Here is a 27,939-nt window from a genome sequence, read left to right as displayed (position 1 = left end):
AGTTACACTGCATAACTTTTGACTTTTTTGTCATCTAGCACAGAAGTACACAGAGCAGGAAGCTGTGATTTGGGGGATTGATATTGTGGCCCTAGAAACAGTGGTTTACTTCACTGACTGACTGACTGACTGACAGACTGAGCAAGCGGTTCACCTCAACATAAAGCCCTGCAACACAATCTGAATCTGATGGCAACAGATAAAACATGTTGGGTTTTGACCAATTCAGGCCCATAATTATAGCATTAAAGCACTCAGGTCTGGATCGGGTCATGGTCATCATTTCTGGATGTCAGGTTTGGAATGCACTGCTAGTGAAAATCAGGGCTAAGATCTCATTTTGAATAAATGACAAATATGCAAGAAATATTAACACTCTTACTGAACATATCAGGCTTGAAAGGAGTATTAATGTATTTATGTACTTGCTAAGACACGAAGAACTTATTTTTGTCAATGTTCCCTCCATTGTCCCAGAAAGGACTTTGAATTTTACCATTGCCTTTTGTTTATTTGTACAGACTTAATCACCATATAATATACTTTTTTCCCCACAAGGATGGATGGTATTGTGTTCATTTGTTAAACTGCTGAATACATACTGTGGGATTTATTTTTTTTGTATGAGTGGGTTCAGACCGGGTTTGGTTCAGGTATTAAAGTACCAAGTACAAAGTAATGACAACCTTTGCTCCACGAGATGGGGAATATCTAACAAGGTGATCCACCAACATGGTAGCAGTCTCTGAGCGGTACCTGCTTTGTTTTTGACAGTGCAATTTGAGCCCCTCTGTAGCGTTCAGCAGTTCATTCATTGTAAGAGATCCTCATGGCATCTTTTTCCATTATTCCCGCAGGAGGGAAAAATTAACAGCTGCAAATTAACAGTGGAAAAAAAAGCCAGCAGGGATCAGCCCTCTCAGAGGAGGCATCTCGGTCATTAGACAATCGCACGCGTTCCATTGAAGCGCCAAGAGGGCAGACTGTGTGTGTGTGTGTGTGTGTGTGTGTGTGTGTGTGTGTGTGTGTGTTGTGTGTTAGTCAACAATATCAGATCACTAATGTCCCATGCACTGTAGGTGAGGCCACCATTATAGAAGCCCTATTGTGTGTTCTGTGGATGATTTGTTAGAGGTGCTAATACTATGAGGATCTAGCTCTATGCAGGTCTCGAAGTGAAACCGCACTTTTATGAAAAGCATCAGCGTGTATTAGGTGGGCATTCGATCTACTAGCTACAATATTGTACTTTGAGGTATGAATTTATTTAATACAAGCAAATATTACAGATTTCCAATTTGTTTCTAGCCATATAATTTAAGTGATCACTATATTAGTGATAATGTGAAGAGCAGGAATATGAAGAACACAACGCTTGCTCAAAGTAAAGACTGCATACCTCCCCTTACAGTTTATAAAGTACAGAACTGCACCATTGGAGTTAAGGTATCATTTGGAAGGGACAAACTAAAGTCAGTTTCACACTAATTTTTCAGCATGTTGCAAGCAAAGCACACAGGAGAATGCCAGCATTTTTCCATGTGCTATTTGGGTTTGACAGACATAGTTGCCAGTGATTCTGGGGCTATTAGGTTAACATGCATATCGCCATACCTCTTCTGCTTGGCTGTTTGGGAAAGATAACTATTTGAGGAATGGGCTTTGTACTTACGAACACGCAAACGCCACCAGAGCACCGCTGACCACAATGAAATCCAGGATGTTCCACAGATCGCGGAAGTAGGACCCTGGGTGCAGCACCAAGCCCAGGTCAATCATCTGGAGGGGGAGAAAGTGAAATAGTTTCCATTAATACACTGATTTACAAACTGACACTGCACACTGACACTACACACTCACAGCACATATTGATGCTACACAATGACGCTTCACACTGACACTGCACGATCATGCTACACGCTGTTCATTACACAGTCACACTACACACTGCAATATACACATTGACACTGCGTGTTAAAACTCCGCACTTACACTACACGCTGGTCCTATATGCTTAAACCACACACTGGCACCACACACATACACTACACACTGCTACTAGATGCCGACATTACACACTGACCCAGCACACAACCACTACTGATCCTACTCACTGACACTACTGCATATTAGATATAAAAGGAAAAGTTTTCATTTCGGCTGGAATTACAAACACCCTTTGAGAGAGAGTTCATTTATATCGGTACCCAGGAAAAAGACACCAATTCGATTTCTATAGAAGTCTTTCCAGCACACTGATATGCAGTAAGTCCTTCAGTGTCACTTTTATCTTTGGAAATCAATGACTGACTCTAAAAACAGAACCCTAATAAAACCTCATTTATCATTAGATATCAAGTCTTAAAAAATGCTCAGAGTCAGATTTCCTCTTTGAGTGGTCTTTCAACGTCCTAATGAACAGCGAAGCTGCAAACCTTGTGAAGGGATTCTCATTGCTGAACACTTTAATGCCATTCATATGATTTATAACCACTGTCTCTGGAAAAATCTTGATCCTCACTAAGCTAAATGTAAACAGTGCACACAAGCACTATAGGGTATTTCCTTAACAAGACAGACAATAAAACTGTGGGAGACTAATGTGTTCTGGTTGTAGGGGCACCAACTGGCACTAAGTCACTGTCATTGGCAAAACCTCATTTTTCAGACAGCATTCAGTCTGGAGCAACTTATCAGCATGCAGATGGGGAGAGGCACACCTTAATCACCATTTCGAAGGTGAACACGCCCGTGAAGACATAATCTAAGTACTTCAGCACCTGGGTGGAAAAAAAAACATACATTTTCATAAAGCATCATTAGTCAACCAAAGAAATGCCTCACTCTGCACTGTCAGACAGCTGCTACAGCAAGGTAACATCAGGCAATTCCAGAATTTAAGGAATTTAAGGAATGTTGAACATAGATACAGCATTATAAATTATATAAGTTAGGGGCACTTTCATGTATGTAATTTTGTGTATGTATTGTAAAATTTAAAAAATACTCATAAATGAAAGTGGTAATGACATATTTAGTCCTGTATTTTGTGTTTCGTGGTAAATATTTAAGGTATATATATATATATATATATATATATATATATATATATATATATATATAATTACTTAAAAATTGAATTTTATATTTATTATATATTGACATGTATATTGACACTGATTAATGGTTTATATCGGAAGCCTTAGTAGCCATCTCCTGTTGAGCTGCATACAGCCTGATCTACATACAGTAATACAGGCCTGTCTCTTTTTCAGTCCATAGAAAATCCACCAACAGTCCTTTCCAAAACCTGTCCAAACGCCCTAAATGACCCTGCCACAGGCATCATCATCAAAACGATACTGTCACTAGTCATGTAAGAGATGGGGGCGGGGGACTCACGTTGTTGCGGGGGGCGTTGGCCTGGACTGGGTCTTCCGCAGCCAGGGCAATGCTGCTCATCGTGATGACTATCAGGATGCACATCTCAAAGTAGCGCAAGTTCACCACGTAGTGGCACAGACGGCGCACGCTGCGGATCAACAGAGGAACACCTTGAGAAGCCATCTGTTAAAACCATGACTGCCTCTGCCATTGTTTCTTTTAAATCACTTCATCTTGCTTCTGCACAGTGAGTGACAGTTTCCTCTTTCCCAGCATCACTTGCCCTTATGAGTTACAGAGACAGCCAATGAGCTGCAATGGGCTCTGTAACATAAAGGTCAGGTTCACTTGTGACCAGTCTGGGCATTCACTATTGACTAATTTACAGACTGTTCTGGAATACTAAAATGACTAAACACATATTTTGTTTATTCATTTATCTGTTTTGGGAGATGACCTGTCCTCTATACCTAATTTGGAGATGACAGAATCATTCAAACCCACAAACCTACTGTGTTATTACTTTTTCCTGGGTCAGCCCTTAATTATACACTGTCACACTGTGTGGATGGGATGACTATATATCTGTTGGTACCCTCTCTCCAAACTGCAGATATCCTTCAGTAATATTAGAACAATCTTTCAAAATGAAAGACAACACCAATGAGCAGCAGCATCATCAACACTGTGTTGATGAACTCCTGCTCTTCTTTCTCTTTGTGGGTGCAAAATACTTCACACTCAGTTAGAGGTCTCTGTAAAAAAGGGCACACAGTGAGTTATGACAAACGGTTAAGGCACCCTGCTGAACACTCACGGGTTGGCCTGGCCAAACACAAACATGGAGCTGTAAGGTAGGATCTGCCGGGGCCCGTTCTTGGTCTCGTCATCCAGGTCCTTCTTCTCCTCATTCATCGGGAGGTTGTCACATTCAAAGTTGTTCACTGCCACTGAAAATACATGCGCATAATCACAGCTCACACCCTCACCACAGCTCTCTGAAGAACAATAAGCAGTTTAGCTCACGCTTATCAGTTACTATGTACTTCACCTCCATTAACTGGATCTTGGCGTTTATTCAGTTTTCAGGAGAACAATAATTGTTTAATAATGGATCCCAGAGACAGTGTTCAGTTTGACGCACACAGCAGATAGATGACACTCACAAGGCTGACTTATAAATGTTTGTCATATCCAAACACTTTCCCTGGGGTCAGATTTGTGATAAACCACCCCTCAGTACCTCAGTATAAACTATCAATAAATGTATGACAGTGGTACTTATATGATATTAGATATGAATTACATCGCAAAATGTTTTAATGCACCAATGTGTCAGTGTGTTTATGTGGATCTTTTAAGAACATAAGAATCATCTGATTCCATTCATAATAACTTATGAACATAAGAATCATCCCAAGATTACCTCACATGTTCTTACTGAAACAATTTAAGTTAAACACCTTGCTGAAGGGTAGAACAGGACTGCACCAGCTGGGTTACCAGCTTAGCTCCTTAAATACGACACCACACTTCCATTCCAAATTCAGAGTAACACAATCCCTCTGTACTTTCTAATTCTGGCCTAATCCATCAAAGTCATTTAGAGACGACATTGTCTGTCTTATTACAAGTGAGACTTGCTCATCTAATTGCCAGCATTGCCCTTTAAAGCAAAGGTGTGTTGCAAAATGTTGTAACGGCCCAGCAAAGACAGCATCTGCCCCTACTATAACATTTGAGCGCACAGCCTTGAGGACACCACCCGTTCTGCCCCCTGCTGGTACTGACTGGGAATGACAGTGGTCTCTCCAGGTGGGGAGGTAATGGTGACTGGGATGTGGACTGCATTAGTGCCAACCCCCGTCTGTCCCGTCCGAGTCAGGTTCTTCTGGTTATCTGAGTCTTCTGGCTTGTCACCAGCCAATTGCTGGCCATCGGAGGGCACCTGCGGGCTGGTGGCCTTGTTGTCCCCTTCCCCATCGGTCATTCTTCCCCTGGGAAATACAGGGGGGGGGGGGGATGATATGATGTTCTGGTTGGAAAACAGACCTCCTCTCGAAACAGGCCTAGCCTCATTTCTTGCAAGTATCTGGAACAGCATGGCATTGTCAGAAAGAGTGTGGGATCAGGGTGTGGTTCGCAACTGCCACACATCGTTCATCCGCAGTCTAACCGTAAAGTAAAACCTATTAAACATAACAATTAGATAAGCATTACTGGTGTCATTGTACTCACAGACATTTGGAGTATCAAGTTTTCAGCTCAGGGGAATTATATGTCCATTAAAGATCCTCAGCACTCTGCTATTAAAACCATTACAGGTCAATTTTTATCATAAGATAATAATGACAAATATAATGAGTACAATGATAATAAGTACAAGTAAGATGAGTAAAAGCACATAAGCCTCTAAGAACTGACTGCTTTGATTGAAGGTGCTGATTAGGAAGCCTCTGAAGTTTTCCTCGAAGGTAAATTTCAGTCTGTTAGTCTGTTCAACTGTTATATATTCTACCATATCTATCTACCATATTTATCTATCTTTCTCTCTCTCTCTCTCATACATATATATAACATGTAGATATGTCAGCTGCCTGCTGACCATGTGTATGTAAAGCCCTCTGTGATGACTGCATTTGTGAGGTGTGCACCAGAGGCTGCACCAGATAAAACTTTATTTGATTAATTGATTAACTGATTAATTGATAAAACTTGTATTCCGCCAGCGGGCTCACCTGTGGCCCTGACCCTTGACGCCTTCCCTTTCCTCATTCTCCCTGCACTCATCGCCCTCTAGTGTGGACCGGGCTCTAGCACCACGAGGTCTGTGTCTCCTCCGCTCGCCATTCCCGTCGTTCTCCCCTCTGGCGCCCCCCCCTGCCCCGTCGCGGTGCCGCCCCTTGCGCTCTCCCTTGGCGCCGTTGCTGGCCACGCCATTGCCTTCCTTGGGCTGCCGGTGGCCATGGTGACGCCGGTGCTCTTTCTCGCCCTCTCGGCTGCGGCTCCTGTCGCCCCGGCCTTCCCTCCCGCGGGACCCGTTGTGCTCCTTGCTGCGGCTGTGGTGGGTGTGGTGCCGCCCATCCCTGTTGTCGCTGGCGTCCCCGTTCCCGGTCCCATTCCCGGTCCCGTTCCCGGTCCCGTTCCCGGTCCCGTTCCCGGTCCCGTTCCTGGTCCCGTTGGCGTCCTCTGCAGCCCTCTCCCGGTGGCGGTGGTGCTTGCGCGGGTGTGCCACAGTGTCGCCCTCCCCCGGATCACCCTCGGCCGGATTGTCGCCGTTGCTGCCGCTGCAGGGCTCCACCACCAGGGGGCGGTCCAGGTGGGTCTTCATGTCGGGCCGGATGCGCAGGGCGGAGGACAGGTGCAGCCGGTCCTCGGGGTCCAGCTCGTTGTACAACGCCTCGCTGCTCGCCCGCAGGTTGTGCCTGCGCAGCTGCGTCGTGCGCTGCTCCCACACCGACATCATCTTCATAGACTTCTGCTGCTCCTTACTGGAGGAGGGACGGGTGGAGACGGATGGGGGACAAGCAGTCAGCTCACCACGGGACAAAGCCACACTTATGACATGGGGGGTTGCTATGGCAATTTTGACTGATGTGTCATGAAATTGCAACTACATCCATTTGAAGACCACCTTTTACCTTTAAACCTCTTGAATTCATAGCGATGTTGTGTTCTGTGGTCAATTGAATGCAGTGTTTTGCTCTATGGTCAATAGAGTGCGACTGATTTGCATTGCACTGAAATCCAAGTTTGTAACTTAATTCTAATTTTGTGTGAGTGTGTATAGTGCCCTTAGTCTTCAAAAATCACTGAGATTGCACAGTTCAGTTGATATCATGAACAACCAGCCTTATGAGCACAGTAAAATTACACTCCCTTCTGTGAAATATTTATGCCCTTGTTCATATAATGTACGCATGAATCAAGTGACTCTTGTTGCATGTTGTAAAACACCTAGAATGCAATATCACAGACACACTAAATTTGACGATTTAAAAAATATGCATGTTTGAAATATTACTATGGAAGTGATGTATATTAAAGTTTGGCTTTTAATTGGGGGCGTTGATGGTGTCACTACCAGGAAGCAACCACCCATGTGATCTAACAGTATTAACTGTCACAACTGTTGTACAATGTTTTTTTATGTGATTTGTGTATTTTCCAGACAATAGTGTCAGCAAATGTTATGGTCCTCACAGTTCCTACACAATGTCATGAGTGCATGGCATCAGCATTTACAACTGTGCATAGCAGGGTGCTGTGGACAGCTATCCACCGCCTGTGTGAAAAGGTGGCCTTTATGGATGCGCCCATACAAAAAGTTCACCATGGCTAATTTGCAGCTTATCATGCTAATATATGCTACAGTACATACATGCTCTACCACTTTCAACCACACTGACCTGCTTTTATATCTGTTCCATGCTACCTCTGAGCCATCACGCTTGCTGCAAAGCTTTGACCATGGTTCTCCTGGGCATTAAACTTTCAGGAGGGCTTTGATGATCTGTACAAGTGGGCGTCTAACGTCCCCTGCCTTTCTCTCCCAATTTAATCAATGTTGTTCCTTCATTGGGTCACGGGCTATGAGTCATGGTCTTTCCCCAATCAGGTTCTACAGTACCTGAGGTATTACCTTCGTAGGTCCAGCTTAAAGGGTCTTCAAAAAGTCAAAAACTTAAAAATCTGGGACTTTTACTCTGGAACATGCCCTCTGATAACACAGCTGTGAAATTATGGAAAAAAAACCTCAGGATGAAGGAAAGCCACTGAAAGCTGGGAAATACAGCCAGCCTGCAACAGTGAGCTGGGAGTGGATACCATAACTTGGATTTTACCCTTGAGCAATACCTTTATAAAAGTATCCCCTAACAACCTTACATTCAGTGTTTATACTGCAGTGCATTCCTTTACACTGCATATCTCATGCAAGAAGCATGAAGTGCTCCGTATAGTCTGGATATTTTATATTTATATCTTTTCATCTTTTAGGGGGGTCTTGTGCAAGGACAAGTTTACGTACATTAAGTGATATGTAACCTGGGGATTGGCTGCTCTGGCTAGATAGAGGACATGATAATTGCCATCTTAATTTCTTGGAGGATTTCATGCTGCTGATCTTTCCCCATCAGTACGGCAACTGCAGGTGAGCATTTTCATGTGCACCTGGTGATGGACAGTGGCATGAGTGGCCAAAGCACAGGTCCACAAATGTATCACGTTTTCCTGTCTGTGATTCATTTCCTCGTTTGGCAGTAAAAGGCCTAAATATCAAACATTCAGTGTGTCAAATTAGTTTATGCTTTTGGATTGCCTGCACTTCAAAAGTGTTCCATTAGTTACATAACACACGTGTCAGTCAAAGATTTTGGTTTTTGGCGCTTGCATGATCTGCATACAGAAAGCAAGGCGATAGCACATTTTTGAGTCTTTTGTCTCCACTGCCAGTCTTGGGAAAGATCGCTGTCGTAAACACAAGGAGCAGTTTTCTAGAGAAAAATGCACTGTGCAGATAACAGGTGGAGCGTAACGCCGGTGCTGGCAGATGCTTGTCACTCGCAGTTGGTTTTTAGCTTGGCTAGAGGTGCCCCGCTCCACTCCTCTGCTTGCAATTACATTCCACGCACACCTTTGGCTGTCAAGCTGTTCCTCAGGGTCGGGTCATGGTTGGCCGCCTATGGTGAGCAGCTGACAGACAGCGGACAGGTAATGGAGGACAATGCAGACAGGCTGCATTCTGAAGCGCTGCCTCGCTCCCAGCTCGCCTCGACGAGGCCCACTGTGCGATGCATCATGGGGCGGCCACTTGGAGAATCGGGGAATGTGGGTGGAGGTGGCTGCAGTCATTTTTCAGCCAGGAGCACTTCATTATCAGTTGTGCGCCTACTCAATATAGTGGTAAAAATCTATTCTTCTCTTTCAAAAATCACTATAATCCATCTGTCCAATTAGTTTTATCATTTACAATCCAAATGTTTTTTGTTTGTTTGATGCTCACATTATCAGTCAATGTGCTGTTGGTAACTTGAAATGTAAAGGCAGAAGATGAAGCTGATGTATAGCTTAGCAACAAGTATTGCCAGGCATAAAAATATTGCTATGGATTTACTAATAGAAGCGCTGTCTACTTAGGACCATTTTTGACAACAAAGCCGCAAAAGATTATGAAAAGGTAGGTCCAGAGTCAGTGGTCCAGAGTCAATAGGCCAGTTCACTCTGAAGCAATGAAGGAAGAATACTGATTAAAAAATTCTCACCCAACTCCAAGAAATGAAATACAATGAAATACTACCACCAGATAACTCCATGTATGTGGATATGTGTGTATGCATGTTGACTTTGACTTTCACCACTGACACATCCTATGTGGTACTTATACCTCAAGATTCGACGGGCAGAAGAGTGGACAAAACTCCTAAAAACACATATAGCGCAGTAAAAACAAACAAGTTAAAAACAGTCGTGCCTTTCACATGCGAGAAGGAGCGAGGGAAAGAGAGAGAGACGAGAGGCTGGAAGCCAACTGGAAACAGACAGACAGGGAGGCTTACGAGTGACACAAATAATGCTAACTCAAGAGAAATTAATCAACTGAGAAGACTGACAAGAAAATAAAACTAAGACTATGGAGACACACCCAGATGTTGGCATTGCACTGTAAGAACTACACTGTCTTCAACCCCACCCCGAACCCCATCTAAACAAATATCACTGGAGTCTGGACCATAGGCCATATCAGTCCAGCAACAGGCGACCCCTCTCTCACTGGAACTACCTGCAAAAATCATGGGTAAGAAGGCAAACTTGCATCAGGAATTCTGAAAACTGACAACTTGGCTCTAAAGCACTGCTCTGTTTCATGTTTAGACTGGAATGTAAAATGAAACTGCCTGTGAGATGATTCAGATTAAGGTCACATAAGCTCTCTATGCAAAATTATTGCTTTATGTTTCACAGTTGTCTGTGCGAACATTAGGAAACATACACATACCCATGGGTATAACCTACAAATAGAGATGAATGCTTTGTGCACCAGACAATACACAAAGGGACAGTACTATTTATTTTGATACTACTGATTAATTAAGTTAGAATTTCAAACAAATAGAGAACCATACATTCTACTACTTCATTATCAAAAATGCTTAAAATCTTAACATAAAAATGCAGATCATATTTAAATATATGTTATAACATATGTTATGTATTGGACACATTTATTGCCACATTCATGTATACGATTTCAATAAGTATATACTAGAAAATGGAAATATATTTTTTGTACATTATATGTTAAATCATGGAATCAACATACATGGAATAAAGTTTGGAACACTGCAATGATTGATATATCTCTAATGCATGACGCATTTTAACATATATCAACATGTATTGCTTTTGCGTATAGAATTAGGTATTTTCATGAAAGAAGGAAATGAGGAAAGAAAGAATATGTTAAGCACATTTACATTTACATGTCACAATCATGCAGTGACACTCTGAAGAAGTAATGCTCAGTGCTTGCTCTCTGCTGAGGAGAGCAAGGCAAGCCGTGACACTATGTACGCGTTCCAAGCAGCTTGGAATGAATGGAGGCACTGCATCACTTACCCCTCCCACCAGCACTACATGTGCCGTGTACAGATTCTGTTTTAAATCTCTTTTTTTTATGTTTTTATAGCTTATCTACTCTCATCTCACAGTCCAAATAAATATGGTAATGTAAGAATTCAGGAAGAGTCTCCAATCCTGCTTTGGTTCAGCCTTTGTTTTGTCTGACTTCTGAAGAAAACACATTCCATGTTGAAAGATAAGCACGCAAGTGGTGTACAAAAACTTCTTAATGCCATAATGAAGAGATTTTCACTATTCAGTACAGATTTTATCCACTGCGATGTATTTTCATATTTACAGAAATCCCTGACTTACTTAGAGTCTACTGATTTATTCTCGTTCCTTGAGCACTGGCATCACGTTGGATGCTCAAAATTGATATTGAGAGCTACAGCAACTGTCTATACTTTCTGGGACTACTTTTCTTATTACTTAAAAAGGAGATACAGAGAAATAATGGCCTTTTGGCTTTATAGCATCTTTGGAGCTCCTGTAATACAACATTGAATTCAGGGCATCGCACTACAGTGCACCGAATAAATCTGGGGTACACAGATCCCACTGTGCCAGAGGTCACTAGCTGACATTTCTGAGCTCTACAGATGTTCGGCGTGGGAGCGAGACCCTGTTTCCTACAACACGGTGGCTAACGGCAGCTTCTCAACCGCTGACTCACTGGGCGCATGCAATGTGAAGCTAGGCGGGGTGGAGAGAGCTGAGGGAGATTAGCTCATGTACTTCAGTCCACTAAGGGCAGGCACCTCACACCCTGGGTCAGCCTATCGCATCTCTTGTTGGGAGGTGTGTGTTGCACTTCCTAGTGGGTACACGGGTGTGGCCCGAGCTCAGAAAAATGCCAGTTATATCAGTAACATGACTTGCACACTGGAGGCCGATGCCTTTACTTGGGCAAGGGTTGCTGTGGCCATTTAGAGGAGAGTGTTGCTAGGCTTGGTGTGTCCACGAGCCTGTCAGTGATGTTGACAAGGCAGTGCCTCTACACTAAACAACAGGATTTGTCTGGCTATTGTCAGACTACAGAGGTCACACGTTCAAGCACAGTTCAGACTCCCCCAGTCAGACCCCCCACCCCCTGCAGCGCGAACTGGGCCATGGGCAGAGGTTGCTGTTGCCATGACTCCAAGCAGACAGGTTTTCCTGTGGCTGCCAAAGTGCCTCAGGGGAAGGGCAGGAAGCGATCGGAGACAGACTGACAGCAGCGATCTCGTCCTCTCTGGCAACAGCTGCGAAACGTGTTAATGAGGAAAAGCGCAGCCGCTGCACCTGGTGCATGCTCCCGCGCATCCCCTCCGTAGCACAGCGCAAACAGGAAGCGATGCAGGTGGTCATGTGTCTGATCCACATTACATATCCACAGGCTGCCACGTTCACTCAGACGGACAGAGAGGAGAAGAGAAACCACAGCCCAGGCAGCGCGGGGGATGACAACGGCATGAGAGATGGGACAGAGCGTTTGGGAGGGTATCAAGAGGGAAAGGGGTGTGGGGTAAGGGGGGGGGGGGGGGGTTTGAGAATATTGTAACAGAGAGCAAAAACTCACGGTGAATTAACGCTGGAGACGGACGAGCTGCGAGAGAGAGCACCTCGATTTTGGTTTACAAAACTGCACATGCAAAACAAAACAAAACAAAACAAATAAGATGAGACAGAAAAGAACACAAAGGGAAGACGTCAGTGAGGAGGACTTCGCTGGGGGACTGTCTGTCTGTCCATCTGTCTTCTGTCTACACGCATGTCCTCTCCCCACCCAATGCAAGCCTGCTTTACAGACTTGTCTTGGAGTAAAGAAAAAAAAATGAACTCAACAACATCAAACCCCAAAACAATACAACTCAACAAAATGAAAAGAATGTGCTGACTTTTACAAAGCATTTTAAACCTCAAAGTGCAGAACTGTGAAAGTAGTCTGCTCATCAGTAATTAAGAAGGCGGCAACAAGACTACTGAAGCTTTGCAAGTAATTTTTAATTAATTAATTTAATTTAGTAATTTTTAAATTAATTATTAACTTAATTTATCTCCTGAAGAGAAAAAAGCTTTGTAAATTTCCAAATTCCTAAAAAATAACAGTATTATTAATGAAGAGAAACGGTTACGTATTTAACATAGGGCTTTGAAATAAACTTTAATAGTGTGCAATCACAATTTGGTCGGCATCCATATGTGAATCCCTAGAGGTACTGTGAGTGAGGTTTCTTGAACCACATAATGGTTGGAGGCACTGTACCTTATGCTGTCAATCACGGACTTTCAGGATCCAATCAAAAGGCACTGCTTTTTGATTCAAGATAAATCATAAATCATAAACAAATTTTCTGGGTTCATGAAGCCTCAGGCTCACATCACTAAAAATAGATGATACAATGGCTCAGGGGTATGAAACCTTGGTCCTGGAGTCCTAATTTAATGTATGTGACTGCTATATATTCCATTTACTGCACAAAGCAGTGTGGCTGTCAATGAGGAGCAGAACTTTTAACCCAAAGGTTGCTGGCTTGATTCCCAAGTTGACCACTGCTGTTGTACCCTTAGGCAAGGTACTTAACTCAAATTGCCTCAAGAGCTCGAATGGGAAAAAAAAAGACACAATCCAGGACCCCGGTTGGCCACCCCTGCTGTATATGATCCACATCACAACACTTGAACACTTGTACATGATCCACATCACAACAAAGAAAATAATACAGTCTGACAGGGAACAACCTTACAGTGCAAACAATGCAGTGTATGTAGGCCTTAAAATCCACATATATCAATACTGAAATCATTTACAAAATAGTTGATATCTGCTTTCGACCATCAGTTAAAACAAGTAACTGTAACAGAAAAATTAATTGCACTATTTAACCAATCCAAAAGTGGGAAAAGACAAATGAGACACACATGGCATTATCGTGGCATAATCTGTCTGGAGAGAAGGAGCCAGCGCTGGCCAAACTACAAGAACAATAGCACACAGTCATGAGCACGTTGCTAGTTTGGCTACGCCTTGCATGGAAACACAAATGCACTGAGCTGCACATTAAGGTGTCCACTGTACTTACCGGCATTCGAACCCCTTACTGTGTCAATCAAGAAAGTGCACTGACCACCTCTGCATGTTTGTGACCGGAGCTGTGGTCACAAACCATGGGGCAACCATGGGTGCCAACGGGCACTCATCAGGGTAAGAAACTGTGGGGGATGTATTGAACTTCACAGACATGCGTGGGGATTGCAGAATCCACTTTGGCAGTGTACAAAAGGGGGACGATGCTTTTTGGTGTTCCCTCTCCTTACACCTGCGCCTTTAGCAAAATTACTTTAACCTGGCTCAGCATTTCCCAACTCAGATCTATCCCAGAGATGGTACAACTTACCTCTTCTGTAATGACCCACTACTGTCAGGAGGGCAGAATGGCACACCATCTTTGAACCACTACAAAAAACATCTATTTAAGTTTCACTTTGACTACCAGAAGCTAAGCCTGTCCTATATCTGGGACCCATAATCTGACCTGTCCACCCTTAAGTGAATCCTGATATAGAGTAAAACAGTTCTTACAGAACACTGTCATTTACTACAAGTATTAAGGCATTAAGGTCCAAGTTAACATTTCTCTTAATGGTCATTGGCAATATGTAAACACTGCGACTAATAATGCGACCATTGCTAGGCTACATGATTCGTAGGTATGTGTTGGTATGCATAGCTTCTCTGTTCACTTTAGTATGATGTAATTTATGTTTCTCTCAATTATAATTGTTAGATATTGTTTTTTTACTATTTTCACTATGCTTTTATTTTTGCACTTTTTCAGCTTGATGTCAAATATGACACATGATATGTATGTAATATCTTATCCCATACTAGCCCTGTGACTCGCTCTGGATAAGAGCTCTTTACCAGATAAATAAATGATTACAATGATAACTCAGAACTCAGAAGTAAGCCTACTTACATTCTGCCGAGCTGGGCTTTGACTAAAAGCTGACACCAACCTAAGTGCATCCGCCAGCAGACATGGGGTGGATTCAGATAAGGTTTAAATCTGTTGGGAAATGCTAATGAGCCACATCTCAGATTAACACCTACTTATTTACTGTATGGTAGCAGCCAAATGACATCTTTTAACTGGCTATCAAACATAAGCCTATCTCTGCATGTTAAGTAGCCATCATCCACCTGTGAATTTCCAGCACTGTGACAATTGAAATCAGTTAGGTCCAGCTGCTTAGTACCTGCTTAGTGAAATTCACTTGTCCAACAATATGACATAACATCTGTGGATTCTCAAATTATTCCTGGTATTTATTGCCCAAAACCTTCCCTCTACAGCCAAGAAAACTGGTGGAAAATTACAGTCCAATCAGGGACAGGAAAATTCCCCCATGAACTGAGGGGTGCCATGCAATTTCTATCCACTGGTGCCATGCTGGGACTGCTCCTGTCTGTCTGCTCCACCTCTGGCCTCAGTCTGCCCTGCCAAACTTCCAAAATTCTGCCAAAGCATCCACCTCTTTGCAGGCTCCTCGCCTTTGGTGTGGGAGAGGGAGTCGGGGGGGAAGCAGAACAGGGGGGAATACCATATCAAAACACCTCAGTGGTGCAGCACCAACAAATGGATAAAAGGAGGTTGGGGGGCACTGGACCAATGCACATATATACACGCGCACACACACGCATACACATGTGTATACAAACCTCCATGGACACAAAAAGGGTGAGAGACAAAATTGGATACTGAACTAAACAATACACACAAAAATATTACAATGTCACCAACAGTCCTAGGCACGCACACGGTACACATACAGTAACTATCTGACAGCAGCAAAGGAATGCACAAGCACAAGGTCATTATCGGGAAGGTTAAAACATGGTTGGTTTCTGCAAAAGGAGGAAGAGAGAGAGAAGCCTGTGGGGTGGGGATCAGGGGAACTGACTTACGCTGCGATGGAAATGTTAGCTGCCGACATGGGGCTGACCTCCTTCACCTCCATAGCCTTTTGGAGGGCAAGCTTTTTATTGGCTGCTTCCTCCTGTTCTTCTTCATCCTGGCCAATGTGAACAGAATGAAGGCAAGACCAGAGAGGGTTACACAATAGGAATTCTGGTTTTCACAGCTGAGATATCCCTTTTGGTACTTGGAAGCTATTAACCTTCAGGTCATCTCTTTTTAGAATACCAACACTATGGACAATTAACCAAGGAACACCCTGATTTGTAAACATCTATGTATGGAAAAAGAAGAAATCCTATATGTGAGGTACAGGTTTTCTCACAGCATATATCTTGAAAACATACATAATTGCATTAAACTGCAATTCTTAGTATACATTTAAATTTGCTTTACTATTTGAATATTTCTACAGTATTCAAGCATTTTGGAATATAAAAATGGCAACAGTAGATATGCTTCCAAATGTATGCGGTTTATGTTGACATATATTAGATATCCTAATTAAATTTTAGATCCACCGTGGACTCATCACAAGGTCAAGGCAGACGATAATGTCCACTCAAAGAGGGTGTCTTTATCGTCATCCTGCGGGGATGACCTCCAGCTGGGTTGTAGCTCTGGCACATTTGTTACCATAGCTTCCTGGGTTATTGGAGTTCACAGCAGATGGAGACAGGAACACTCTACCTTAGTGAGCTCCTGTGCGTTTGCCAGGTTGTCGACAGCGATGGCCAAGAAGACGTTGAGGAGTGTGTCTGATCAGGTCTGGGTTCAGGAAACTTCTCCATGCTCCAAGAAAGTCCCACACAGCCCATTACTGACATCAGACAAAGGGTAAACATTCCCACCCCAATGCAACACATGCACACAGAACCCAGACCTCAGAAAATAAAAATAAAGCCAAGTAACTGGCTGGTTTCTTTGTGCCTGTTTTTAAATGAAGAAAGAAGATGGGCAGCTATATCATGTATTACACGTTTTGTGCAAAAATCACTGAGGTGCTAAATGGGTCAACTATCGCTGGCAGACTTGAAGATCAAAAAGGATACAGTTTCCGAAGAGGGTGAGAACGATGAAGTAGATGGAGGAGAACATTCCCCGCCGCACACCCCCTTGAGATTCAATCCCATGATACATCACTGCATTCCAGTCCTCTCCTGTCAGAATCTAAGATGTGAGCAAAAAACCAGGAGCTTGTTTAAACGTGATCATGTGTGGGAAGAGTGAGATGACTGCAGGTGACTGAGAAAATAATTTATTTTCATTTTGGAAATGCAACTCTTAAAAATGTAATCACTTTTATTTACTTCTCTTAGAGTAAGAGTTTAAAAAAAATAAATAAATCTCAAGTTATGGCCAAAAGTTTTTGTTTGATTTTGTTCTGTTATTTTTAAAGCACAGACAGACTCAAAGCAGGGGCTCACTTGCTAATTACTAATTACAGATCCACACCCACTGGCAGATGTGGGATAGCTTTCATAGGAACAGAAGCTTAAGAACATAACACTGTAAGAAGTTTAATGAAGAGAACAGGTCCTTCAGGCTAACTACGCTAACATCTGCCTATAATCTAGAGTGTATCAAAGCATTTCAAAGCTTCTAATTTAAGAAAATACCACCAAATGCCAAAGTCTCTGTTCTGATTTACTTTGTGGGATTAACCCTATTACTCTCGGAGTACCTGGAAAACGGTGAGAATGGCAGCAGGGAAGTTGTTGAAGTTTGTCGTGGGAGTCTCCTCATCGAAGTTAAACCTTTTCGAAGGAGAGAGGACAAAGGCTCAGTGAAGGACTCTGCTCAATATCTCGACAGCATGGCTGTACAATATCCACTGACTCCCTGTAATCACTGGAGAGTACCAGACTCATGAGGCAATTTCAGCCCATGATTTCACTGGAAATCCTCCAATCGGGTTTGAGTCCAAGCAGCCAGGTGGTAACTCAACTTTGGCTGAAGTCCACACCATGAAAACAAAAATAGGGATAAGGACTTCATCACACTTCCAAAAAGGAATATGTTTCAAAATGTATGCCTATTTTTTTGAGAAATATTTTAAATTAGTTTGACAGCTTTTGTTGGTCTGTGTGCCACTGGTTCACCTGCTCATAAGGACAGGTGCTGAATTAATAAATATTAAATGGTCATAGCACTTTCATCTGTCACATGACCTTTCACAAGCATTGATGCCAGTACCACTCTGAGCTGCTGGTTAAAAGTGTCATGACCACTAAAAGACCCATGAATGTGTCTCTGTATCTGGGCCAGTGCTGACAATCAATTCGACTGTTTTAATTAAAGTAATCTGACAATTATAACTGTGTACATAAAGGCACAGAAGTACACACGCACACAAACACACACACGCACACACACCTACCTAAACATACACACACATGGACTGGTTGTACAAAAACATGCATTTGGGGACACTCAGCATCAAAACAACATATTGAACATGGACACACGTACACACAAGCTGCACAGTACTATTGCATAGAGGTTTTGTGCAGAGGGACATTTGATCCCTCAGGCGTTGCTATAGCCTCATCCTCCCCATTGCTGCAAAAGCGGCCTCAGAAATGGTGAAGGTTGTTTCCATGACAAAATGACGGAGGCATGCTACACCAGGAAGAAACTAATCACCACCACACTGTCTCATCCAACCTTCACAGCACTCTAGCCAAAGGGGGCGCTTCAACATTGCTGATAAGTAGGACCTGGAGCCACCAACCGGCTTCATTGATATAAAAAAAATGAGAAATAAAACAAAAAGAACCAAAACAACAAAAAACTGTCCAAGACAGCAATGGCAAACACAAGGTGTGCTTTGCCTCAAGAAGAGATGCAGCTCCACAGAGACAGTAAATGCGCTTGACAGGTTTTACTGGGTCATCATTGATTGCTTGGCTTGTTTAAAGAACTACAAAAAAGGGTCATCTGAAATAAATGGCAAGCCACTGACAACATACATATGGTTACAGCTACTGGTAATATTAAGGACTGATCTTAATAGGAATAAAAGGCAGATCAAGATGACTTTGTTGTTTATGGCTTGTTAGGTGACAAAACTATGTGTAATTAGTCTGGCTCCCTGAGAATTTTAAATGATTCATCAGTATGTTTGCCTGCGGGTGTGTGTGTGTGTGTGTGTGTGTGTGTGTATGTATATGTGTGTATGTTTTGGCTTGTGTTTCTGTCACACGAGTGTGTTCCATGAGTCACTCAGACAGAGAGTGTCAGTTTTAATTGCACCCCTCAGCACCCTTTGAGTTTGCCATTCTGTGCACTGACAAGCTCCCCTGTCAACACCTGTACTCCTGGTAGACCTTTTCCAGCTTGGAGAGTGAAACCCCTATAGATGTATCACACCACAATTACACAAAATGCCTTGCAGAGATCAGTCTTCAAGAGAAGAGCATGTTTTTGCTTTTCAAATGTTTTAGCAATTGACAGAGCATCATAGTTTTCTTCACACCACTTCCTTAAATTTATAACAGCAACAGTAATGAGATTAAGGAAGACTTTTTCCTGCTTTGAGATTTTGCGTAACGGTGTTGTAATTCATCTTTCACAGCACGCACACCACGCACACTCACACACACACACACACACACACACACAGTAATCCGACTGCATGTGCCCCACCCCCACACCCCATCCGCTGAATAGGATCCACCTTGCGGTGAGCGCAGCTCGGACACTGTCCTCAGACAGAGCAACACTGAGTTCAACCACCCACTCCCCACTCCCACCCGCTCCAGCCCGCTGGAGGACAAACCTGCGTGAACCTGTCTCCGAAGTCTTGGAACTGAAGAAGACAGTGAGAGAATAAAAACCGCTGAAGTCCCGCGAGACAATCACAGCACCCCACATCCCCCAAACACCACCCCCTTATCAATCATGAGTAACCTGGTATCAATCTGTCACTCTAGTACTTCCTGAATCTTACGGTAAGCTCCACACACTCCCTCAGGCTACATTAAAGCCGTACACTGAGCGACAATAGAAAAACCTACTCAAAAAAACAAAACAAACAACCCAAAAAAAAACAAGTAAATACATAATCCTTGCACATGTACACATTATACATGTGCATCAACAGAGGAGGAGAATTATGGTCTACGATAAGCCTTCCATGTTTTCTGGATATAGGTCCATGCTGTGCTCTGTGGTAAATTTAAACTATCACTGCCTATACATAACACTTAATTAAATGAACAAGATCAAATGCAACAATTATGGACTCATTAATCAATGTCAAAGTCAGAAAATAGATGGCAGAGTATCCACAGATCCATGACAGCTTTGCTCTGAATCTTGGGTACTCTTCCCATTCGCAACAGGTACAGAGGAAATGCTGAAGCCATTAGCTCAAAAACAATCCTTTTCTTTCTGGTGGGATCAATATTTACATCACATAGTTACCAGGTTTCATTGAATGATTGTATTACAGTATATTGCACATTATCATTATTTATGCATTAATTTATCTGTGCAATGCTCTTGTTTATGGTAATTACTGAGTAATGTAATTTACAGTGCACAATATAATAACCAAAATGTGGTGTTATGATCCAGCCTATAACACATGACTACCAACATGGAGCCATCTTCCCCAATTAAAACATAAATTGGTGATAATATTCTTGTTACTCCAATATAAATCATGATCATAACTTGCTGGCTGTCAGTACAATAAAATTGTGTTTTAGGAACAGCATGGCATGCTGAATGTTATATTGCTGCTAATGGCTTCAGAATAATCGAGAATAGTACTTATAAAACTTCAAAAAGAATGGGGAAAAAACATTTGAAAGGGACACCATTTAAAAGATGCCAAACACACTCTATGCCTGAAATCCCTCCGCCTGACTCTGTTGTAGTTAATGCACTGTACAGCACTAGCATTTTAACAATCAGTGCTAAATGATCATCTGTGTGTTCCACACTGCAAAAATCTGTCAGGAAAATGTTATAAGACACAATGAGTACAAAAATGCATTATAAACGTGGTGTTCATATAAAGTGGATATTTTTCATTTCTGTTTTCACACAGCGTATCAAATATTGATCAATGGAGAGTCCATCTTTGTTGAGAAATTGCATTCATGGGCTCTCAGCCTCAGTCATAATGTGAAAAAAAGGTGTACACAAAGCGCTCCACAAGCAGCCTAAATCAGTCCCTTTAAAATGTTTCTGCGCAGACAGACTTATAAAACACAAAGGGGTGTGGGTGCAGTAAAAAAGCAGGGTGAGGCATTCGGGGGGAAAGGAGCTCACCGAGTTATCATTATGACAGGCATGCAGGTGTGGATTCTGTAACTGCTACTCATGGCTTCCCAGACCAAGTCAAAAATGCCTCAGCTCTTCTCAGACAGCAAAAAAAGCTACAGCTGTCTCTCTGCCTTCCTGCTCTCGAATACCGACAGAACAGAGACTGCGCACCTGCTTATTTATTTGCACTTGAAAAACAACCAGCTCACGAGGACCACTTCACCGGGGCCCGCCCACTATCTGAACAAACACGCTTCCTCCAGCTCGCGCTCCGATAACTGTTTTGTGTAGACGCTCTGAAGGCGTCCGGAGGGACTATATTAAACCTTGCCACAGTAAGAGGCTTCTTAGATATGTAAGAACTCTGTGAGCTTATGCTAAGAGTGCAGTCACCCCAGAAAACAAGTGGATATGCACAACTGGAGCACTGCTAATCTTTGGGCCATTGTCATACTGCAGCAACAGCCCGTGGGTACGCTAGACTGACCTGCATGAAAGCATGGGAGGAGCTGTTTAAGTGCATCGAGGGTGACTGTTTGACCTAACCCTCATATGGACACCAACCCATAATCCCTAAGAGAATGGAGCACTGAGGAGCCTTAAGAGTAAGGAGTGGGGTTTTATTTTAGACCTACATTAATGCACTCTAGCGTCACCTTAAACACTCTTGCAAAAGAACACACTGGCATGTTCAGAGGATTTAATTTCCTGTGGGGCTTTGTGAACCCACATAAAAGCAGAATATGGTTTTGATATGGTTATGATTATATATAACTTCCAGCAGTCATATAGATATATTTACACATTTATGACATATCAAACCCTAACTGTCTTCCTGGAACACAGAGAGCTAAGACCAGTAAGCGTGGGCTTATTTACATTACCCATCATTATCCAGTCACCGCTGCGGGTAAAGACTGCATATGATTTTCCTGGCAACAGATTCTAATTCATTCATTTTTGCCTCTCCATGTATTGACTATCTACAGATCAGCTGAACATCTAAGTGAATGTCTCTGCATCAGTTCAATTATCCAAGCAGTAAAGAGGCAAAAATTGTACGGCACACATTTCACTGGTTTATACAAGCCCGGGGCAAAAGCAAACAGTAAAATGACAAAGGTCATAGGAACTGCAGACTCATTGCAGTGAGATACAGTAGTGTCAAAGACCAAAGACCTTGCAGCTGTGATCTACACAGACATAATGACTGTTTTTTTTTTTTTTTTTTTTTTTAACTTTTGCTGGAGTTGGTAACATGGATTTTATGCAATAGATTCAGGTTAAATGGAGAGATTTCTGAATAAGACAGCAGAGTAGTACAACTATAGTTACTGTGATTGCCCAGCCAGAACTCTTTGACTCAGTTATGCTATTGACTGCAGTGCTGTTGAAATTATCTGAACTTGACATTGAAGTTGGAGTGAAAGGAAACACTAGCTGCAAAAGAACTGATGTTGGAGAGAGTTGTACGGGATATTACTGTCCCTTCCATATCCAATTCATACGCTGTGGTCATACCATTGTGAATAACGTAGCATACAATCTCATTATATTTGTGCACAAAAAGCTCTGCAGGTTCACAATACCACACTGAATCTACTGTAGACTGAAAAACACACAGTGATCTGTATACCTTCATCGAGATAAATTTTGTGGTTTGAGACATCTGCTTCCTCCAGATGATTCTATTGTAAGAGCTAAAGATCTGAACACAAGCCTTAAACTACCACATCCTTGATAAATACAGCACATCCTTAAGGGTAGCATGGGACGCAGGATTCAGTAGAAAGCAATAACAAAGCAATCCCCTGCTGTGCTGGTGTCTGGTTAGCACCACTCTGTAGAGGGTTAGACAGGATAATGGATGAACTGTTAATGTGGAAAAAGGTTAAGAAGGGAGGAGCCAGGCTGAGGGTGGAGCCCGGGTTGGGAATCTGGGGCAGGGCCTATAGATTTGGGGAGGGACCTTGGGCAGGGCAAGAGCGCAAGCAGGTACTCACTGTCCTCCGAAGAGCTGCATGCCCAGCAGAGCGAACACCACGATGAAGAGGAAGAGCAAGAAGAGCAAGCTGATGATAGACTTCATGGAATTGAGCAGAGAGACCACCAGGTTCTTCAGAGAGTTCCAATACCTGCAGTGAGAGAGAGGGGAGAGAAAATCACACTTCCGAACCTGCTCTGGCAATACTGAGAGAGAGAGAGAGTGAGAGAAGCAGAAAAACAGACACAGTGCCAGAGAATCTCAAAACTGACCTCCCTCCCTCACACCAAAAAAATCCCTCTCCTGTTGGGAGAGGATGAAAAAATGTTCACCTGGCAGATAGAAATGATTCCTGCTGTCATAACCTGAGGAGCCATACTAAACTGATAAAAAATGAAGATATATGTTTATATGAACGATTATAATTGTTGTTTTGCATATCAATGTTTGTCTCTTTCACTTTGGCAACACAGTTTGTTTATCTTCAAGCCAGTGAGGCTCTGTGTGAATTTTGAATTGTAGAGAGAGAAAACAGCCAGATAGAGTAGAGAGGAAGAAAGCAAGTGAGACAAAGAGGAGAAAGTGAAAGCGCAAAAAAGGAGAGCAGACTCAGATGGAGCATACCTCACAATCATTTTATCCATTTATACTATATTCGTATATTATGAGAATGGGTGGAGCAGTGACTCAGGGACAATCCCAGATCAAAATTGACAGCATGGTCTCTCACACACCCATATGAAATCAACTGCCTCATCGACAGAAGAGATATTTCTCTAGAGAGGTATATACCACTCAACAAATCAACAACAAAACAACCAATTTATCCTCCCACACTCTGATCATGATGACCTCCTTTCTAGGTGACACGCTGCTCTGTCACGAGCGTGGCTTGGCTTTGAAAAAGGCCCTTTCCTGGGGCAACAGGTGCAGAGTGCTGGTTTGGGAAATGGAGTTGTACCGGGGGGGGGGGGGGCCTGCAGGTTTGAAACCCGGGTGGGACACAGCTGTTGTGCCATGTACACAAGCAAGACACTAAACCTGAATAAAATAAACCCGAATTCCATCAGCACACATCCAGCTGTAAGAGGATAGTATCTGAAATGCAAGTTATATAATTCTGTTTGGGGAAGAGTGCCTTTTTAACTTCTAATGCATTTCTGGCATTAGAGTTAGTTTCAAACTGGGGTCATCTGATACTTTATACTTTTTTTCATTACAGATGTGTTACAATATAATGTATGCAATTTTACAACAAATGCTGCAGCATGCATGAAATGCACATATGAGAATGGCAGTAATTCATATATTTTCAAATATATGTAATATGTTTTTAAATTAAAGCATATTCTTTAAATATTTTAACCAATATTTCTCTTTGTAAGGGACAGGAACACTGGACAGAATAGGGGAAAGTGGATATTAGTTTCCTGTCCACGTCGATGAAATTAACCTTAATAAGCAGAATCACAAGGTGCATGTTTTTACTTGAAATTGTTTGTATACAGAGATTGGCTTTCCAGTTTAATAAAATGGGTAAACATCCTCCCTTATTCAAATGTAATTATTAATTCAAAGCCATTTTAGGGAGAAGGTCAACGAATTAGCACAGCCTGTTCATTCTGCTCTGTCTGCTCTTTCATGCCCCATTGAAGTAAATGCAGAAGATCAAAATGACACACAGCTACCCGTAACCATCTTACACGCAGTTATCAATGTGGATTTTTGCCCACAGGCCCATGGTTACTATACTTTCTGGGAGGTGTGTTGAGTATATAAATGCAGTACTGCAGAAAACTATTGATGACGTTTTGATGGTGCCTCTCTAGGCATGAAGAGCACAATGCCTTGTTTCTACTGTTGGCTTGGCTCCTCACAGAGTATCCCCCTGGCTTTCAGGTGCACTTACTTTGTGACTTTGAAGATCCTGAGCAGGCGGAGAGCTCTTAGGACACTGATGCCGAACGAGGCCCCTGGCTTGACCACTGCCCACACCACCTCGAAAATGCTTCCCACAATCACCTGCACAGGACAGAGCTCAGTGACATCACAATCGCCCGCTGGTATCAACATTCCAAACCGTGACGGTGCTCCTGAAACAACACCTGTGCAGTCTGACAGCTGGAAATCCGCAACAAAAACAAGTCTCACACCCATGGAAAAGTGCAAGATTTACACATTCCACTTGTTATTGTAATGATGCAAAACAAGGAAACACAGGGTATCAAGAAGACCTAAAACATTAAATGAGGTGACAGCATTTACATGCATACAGCAAACAATGGCAGTTTATGCATGAGCCAGCTGTTTATGAAAACGGAACAGCAAAGCAACCCGGCACATGAAATGTGAAGATTTTCAGTTTCAGTGACTCTAGGACAAACTAAAGCCCAAGGAAAGAGTATGGAAAGGCATATACAAATTCATCTTGTCTCAGAGCCATTGCACCTCAGTGTGTTTCCTATGTCCAAGTAAACATTTTCATTTTCAAATACCTTTATTCCAGAAAATGACTAAATTAATGGCAACATCCATTTATGCAAACAATATTATCAGTGAAAGATCTGGATATCAGTGAAGGATGATTGTAAGGTAAACTATGCATAACTCCTGGCACTTTGTAGTGCAACTCCACCCTTTGAAAACCTTCCACTACTGCAATAAATCCAAACATGCATGATCCCAGGAGGAACTCCAGTAGGCGGAGCTAATCCGATGTTTCCTTACCCCAAAGTCAAAGCAGTTGAATGAGGAGTGGAAGTAGTTCCTGGGTCCCAGGCCGTACATCTTCAGACTCATCTCTGTCAGGAAGAGGCCCAGGAACACAAACTCTGCCAAGTCTGCCGGGGGGGGGGTGGGGCGCAAGCCAAGCAAACACACAGTTGTTAAATCACGGCACTGAAAAATACAGTCTACTTTTAAGATAAAGACCTAATTTCTTTGACTTGAACACAGTGAGTATTTTAGCTCTTATTCATTTACTTGGCAGTTGTTTACCCAAGGCTTACATTTTCACACATTGTACATTCACACACAGCTGGGCATGCACTGAAGCAGCTGAGATCATGTACTTTGCTTAAGGGTATGACAACAATGCTCTGGTCAGGATTTGAACTTACAACCTTCTGATTACACACCCAGATTGCTGCTCTTAATTGCCTGTCACATGGTGGTCTTTATTAGGTTGCTTACCAAAAATAAGGTGACTGTGTATTTATTCCACGAGAAATTTTGGAAAGCATATTACGCATTAATTTTACTGGGCTCAGATGATATTCAAATCTATACCACCTCTCACCAGCCAGAACTTCCACTCTAGTTCTAAGGCCAGCTTCTGGGACTTGGCGTGGCCCATGTTTCCTGTCCAGTGGAAAGCAAACTGTGCTTTGTCTGACTGTCCACTTGATTGCACTGATGCTGCACATGGAGAAGAGCTCAAGTATAAACCAGTGGATATTCTTCAGATGGGGATGGGAGGGGTGAGGAGAGAGGGCTTGAGAGTGAAAAAAAGAAAGGACTGCCCTCATGCCCTGTCCCAAGTTTAGCAGTCTCAGTTCACACTGTGGCAGTGGCCCCGGAATGTTCCACTGACCGCCTTCTAGGGCACTCTGAGGGCCAAACACGCAAATCACAAAGGCAAAGCAGGGAACTCCATGACAGGAAAAGGCCCCCCTCATTCTGGGCTGGATGCAAGCTCATGACACCGTAATGCTCCAGATCAAGCATATAATGCTCACTGACGCCAAACAATTCATCTGGGGAAAGCGGACCATCTCTCAAGGGCCATTGTATGACACTATCATACATTCAGGAAGTGAACTAGTTCTCATAGTCAGCTGATGCCCAGCTACAGGATTCATATCTACCCTATTCCAAGGAATCAACCCGACATGTGCATTAACCCGTACAGATTTAGGTGCACTGTTCGAACTCTTGTAAACCTCAGAGCTCTGTAAGTCGCTCTGAACGGCAGCGTCTGCCAAACAAATAGACGTGAACACAAAATGGAGGCAGCAGGAGTCCCCATGTTCTGGCTGCACTTACACAGGGCCTGGGTGAGCCACTCGGGCTGGTCGTAGTGGACGATGGCCACGCACAGCGTGTTGAGCCCCACCAGGAACAGCACGATCCAATAGAAGCTCTGCGCTTTGACCATGCGGCGAATGAAGAAACGGAGCCTCTTCTCCTTGCGGCGGAAGTAGGAGGAGCTATCGTTCTTGCTGCTCTTCAGGCTGGCACGGGCAAAGGGAGACCCTGGGGGCGCAGTGGGTGGGGAAGCGGGAGCACTGGCCATAAAGTCACAGCATCTACAACACGCTTCGCGCACCTGCAGTTACATTCGCTAAACCTGAAAATCCAACATTTGACAACACATGCATGAAGTTGCCACACATGAGACTGGCAAAAGGGATCAATCTGTACTTTAAGATGCAGTAGATGTACAGTATAAAAAATGTCACTCTTTTCTTCAGGATCTCATGTGTTTCATTGCATTCACTTTGCATTTACTGAGGTGACAAATTGTGCGTTAATATGTCATTAACAAAGGAACACAGCATTGATGAACTCACAGTAACAGCAGGGTAGTACATCTACACCCGTATATGTGTTACGCTTGTACAATCTGTAATCTGAAACTTTGAACCCCCATGATTAAACTGAAATGGATGAGTCTGACCTAATGATATGCTAACGATAATGATTACAATAACT

At 42.9% G+C, this 27,939-nt stretch overlaps 1 protein-coding gene across 1 annotated transcript in view; it reads right to left on the bottom strand.

Annotated features, from left to right (window-relative positions):
* The window catches only part of cacna1bb (calcium channel, voltage-dependent, N type, alpha 1B subunit, b), a 97,851-nt gene that overhangs the window by 40,418 nt on the left and 29,494 nt on the right, over positions 1-27,939 (bottom strand). Inside the window, exons 8-22 of the mRNA XM_036528791.1 lie at positions 27,271-27,489; positions 25,954-26,066; positions 25,136-25,248; positions 23,246-23,377; positions 17,650-17,722; positions 17,018-17,135; positions 16,656-16,723; positions 15,956-16,062; positions 12,566-12,628; positions 6,123-6,875; positions 5,176-5,381; positions 4,202-4,334; positions 3,403-3,532; positions 2,721-2,780; positions 1,673-1,779 (exon numbers count right to left, since the gene is read on the bottom strand). Coding sequence (XP_036384684.1) covers positions 1,673-1,779; positions 2,721-2,780; positions 3,403-3,532; positions 4,202-4,334; positions 5,176-5,381; positions 6,123-6,875; positions 12,566-12,628; positions 15,956-16,062; positions 16,656-16,723; positions 17,018-17,135; positions 17,650-17,722; positions 23,246-23,377; positions 25,136-25,248; positions 25,954-26,066; positions 27,271-27,489 — 2,395 coding nt within the window. The remainder of the gene's footprint in view (positions 1-1,672; positions 1,780-2,720; positions 2,781-3,402; positions 3,533-4,201; positions 4,335-5,175; positions 5,382-6,122; positions 6,876-12,565; positions 12,629-15,955; positions 16,063-16,655; positions 16,724-17,017; positions 17,136-17,649; positions 17,723-23,245; positions 23,378-25,135; positions 25,249-25,953; positions 26,067-27,270; positions 27,490-27,939) is intronic.

This window comes from Megalops cyprinoides, chromosome 5, assembly GCF_013368585.1.
Source record: "Megalops cyprinoides isolate fMegCyp1 chromosome 5, fMegCyp1.pri, whole genome shotgun sequence".
NCBI classification, from domain to species: Eukaryota; Metazoa; Chordata; class Actinopteri; order Elopiformes; family Megalopidae; genus Megalops; species Megalops cyprinoides.
Note: the sequence above shows the minus strand (reverse complement) of the source record. Positions and strands in the feature narration are given on the sequence as shown.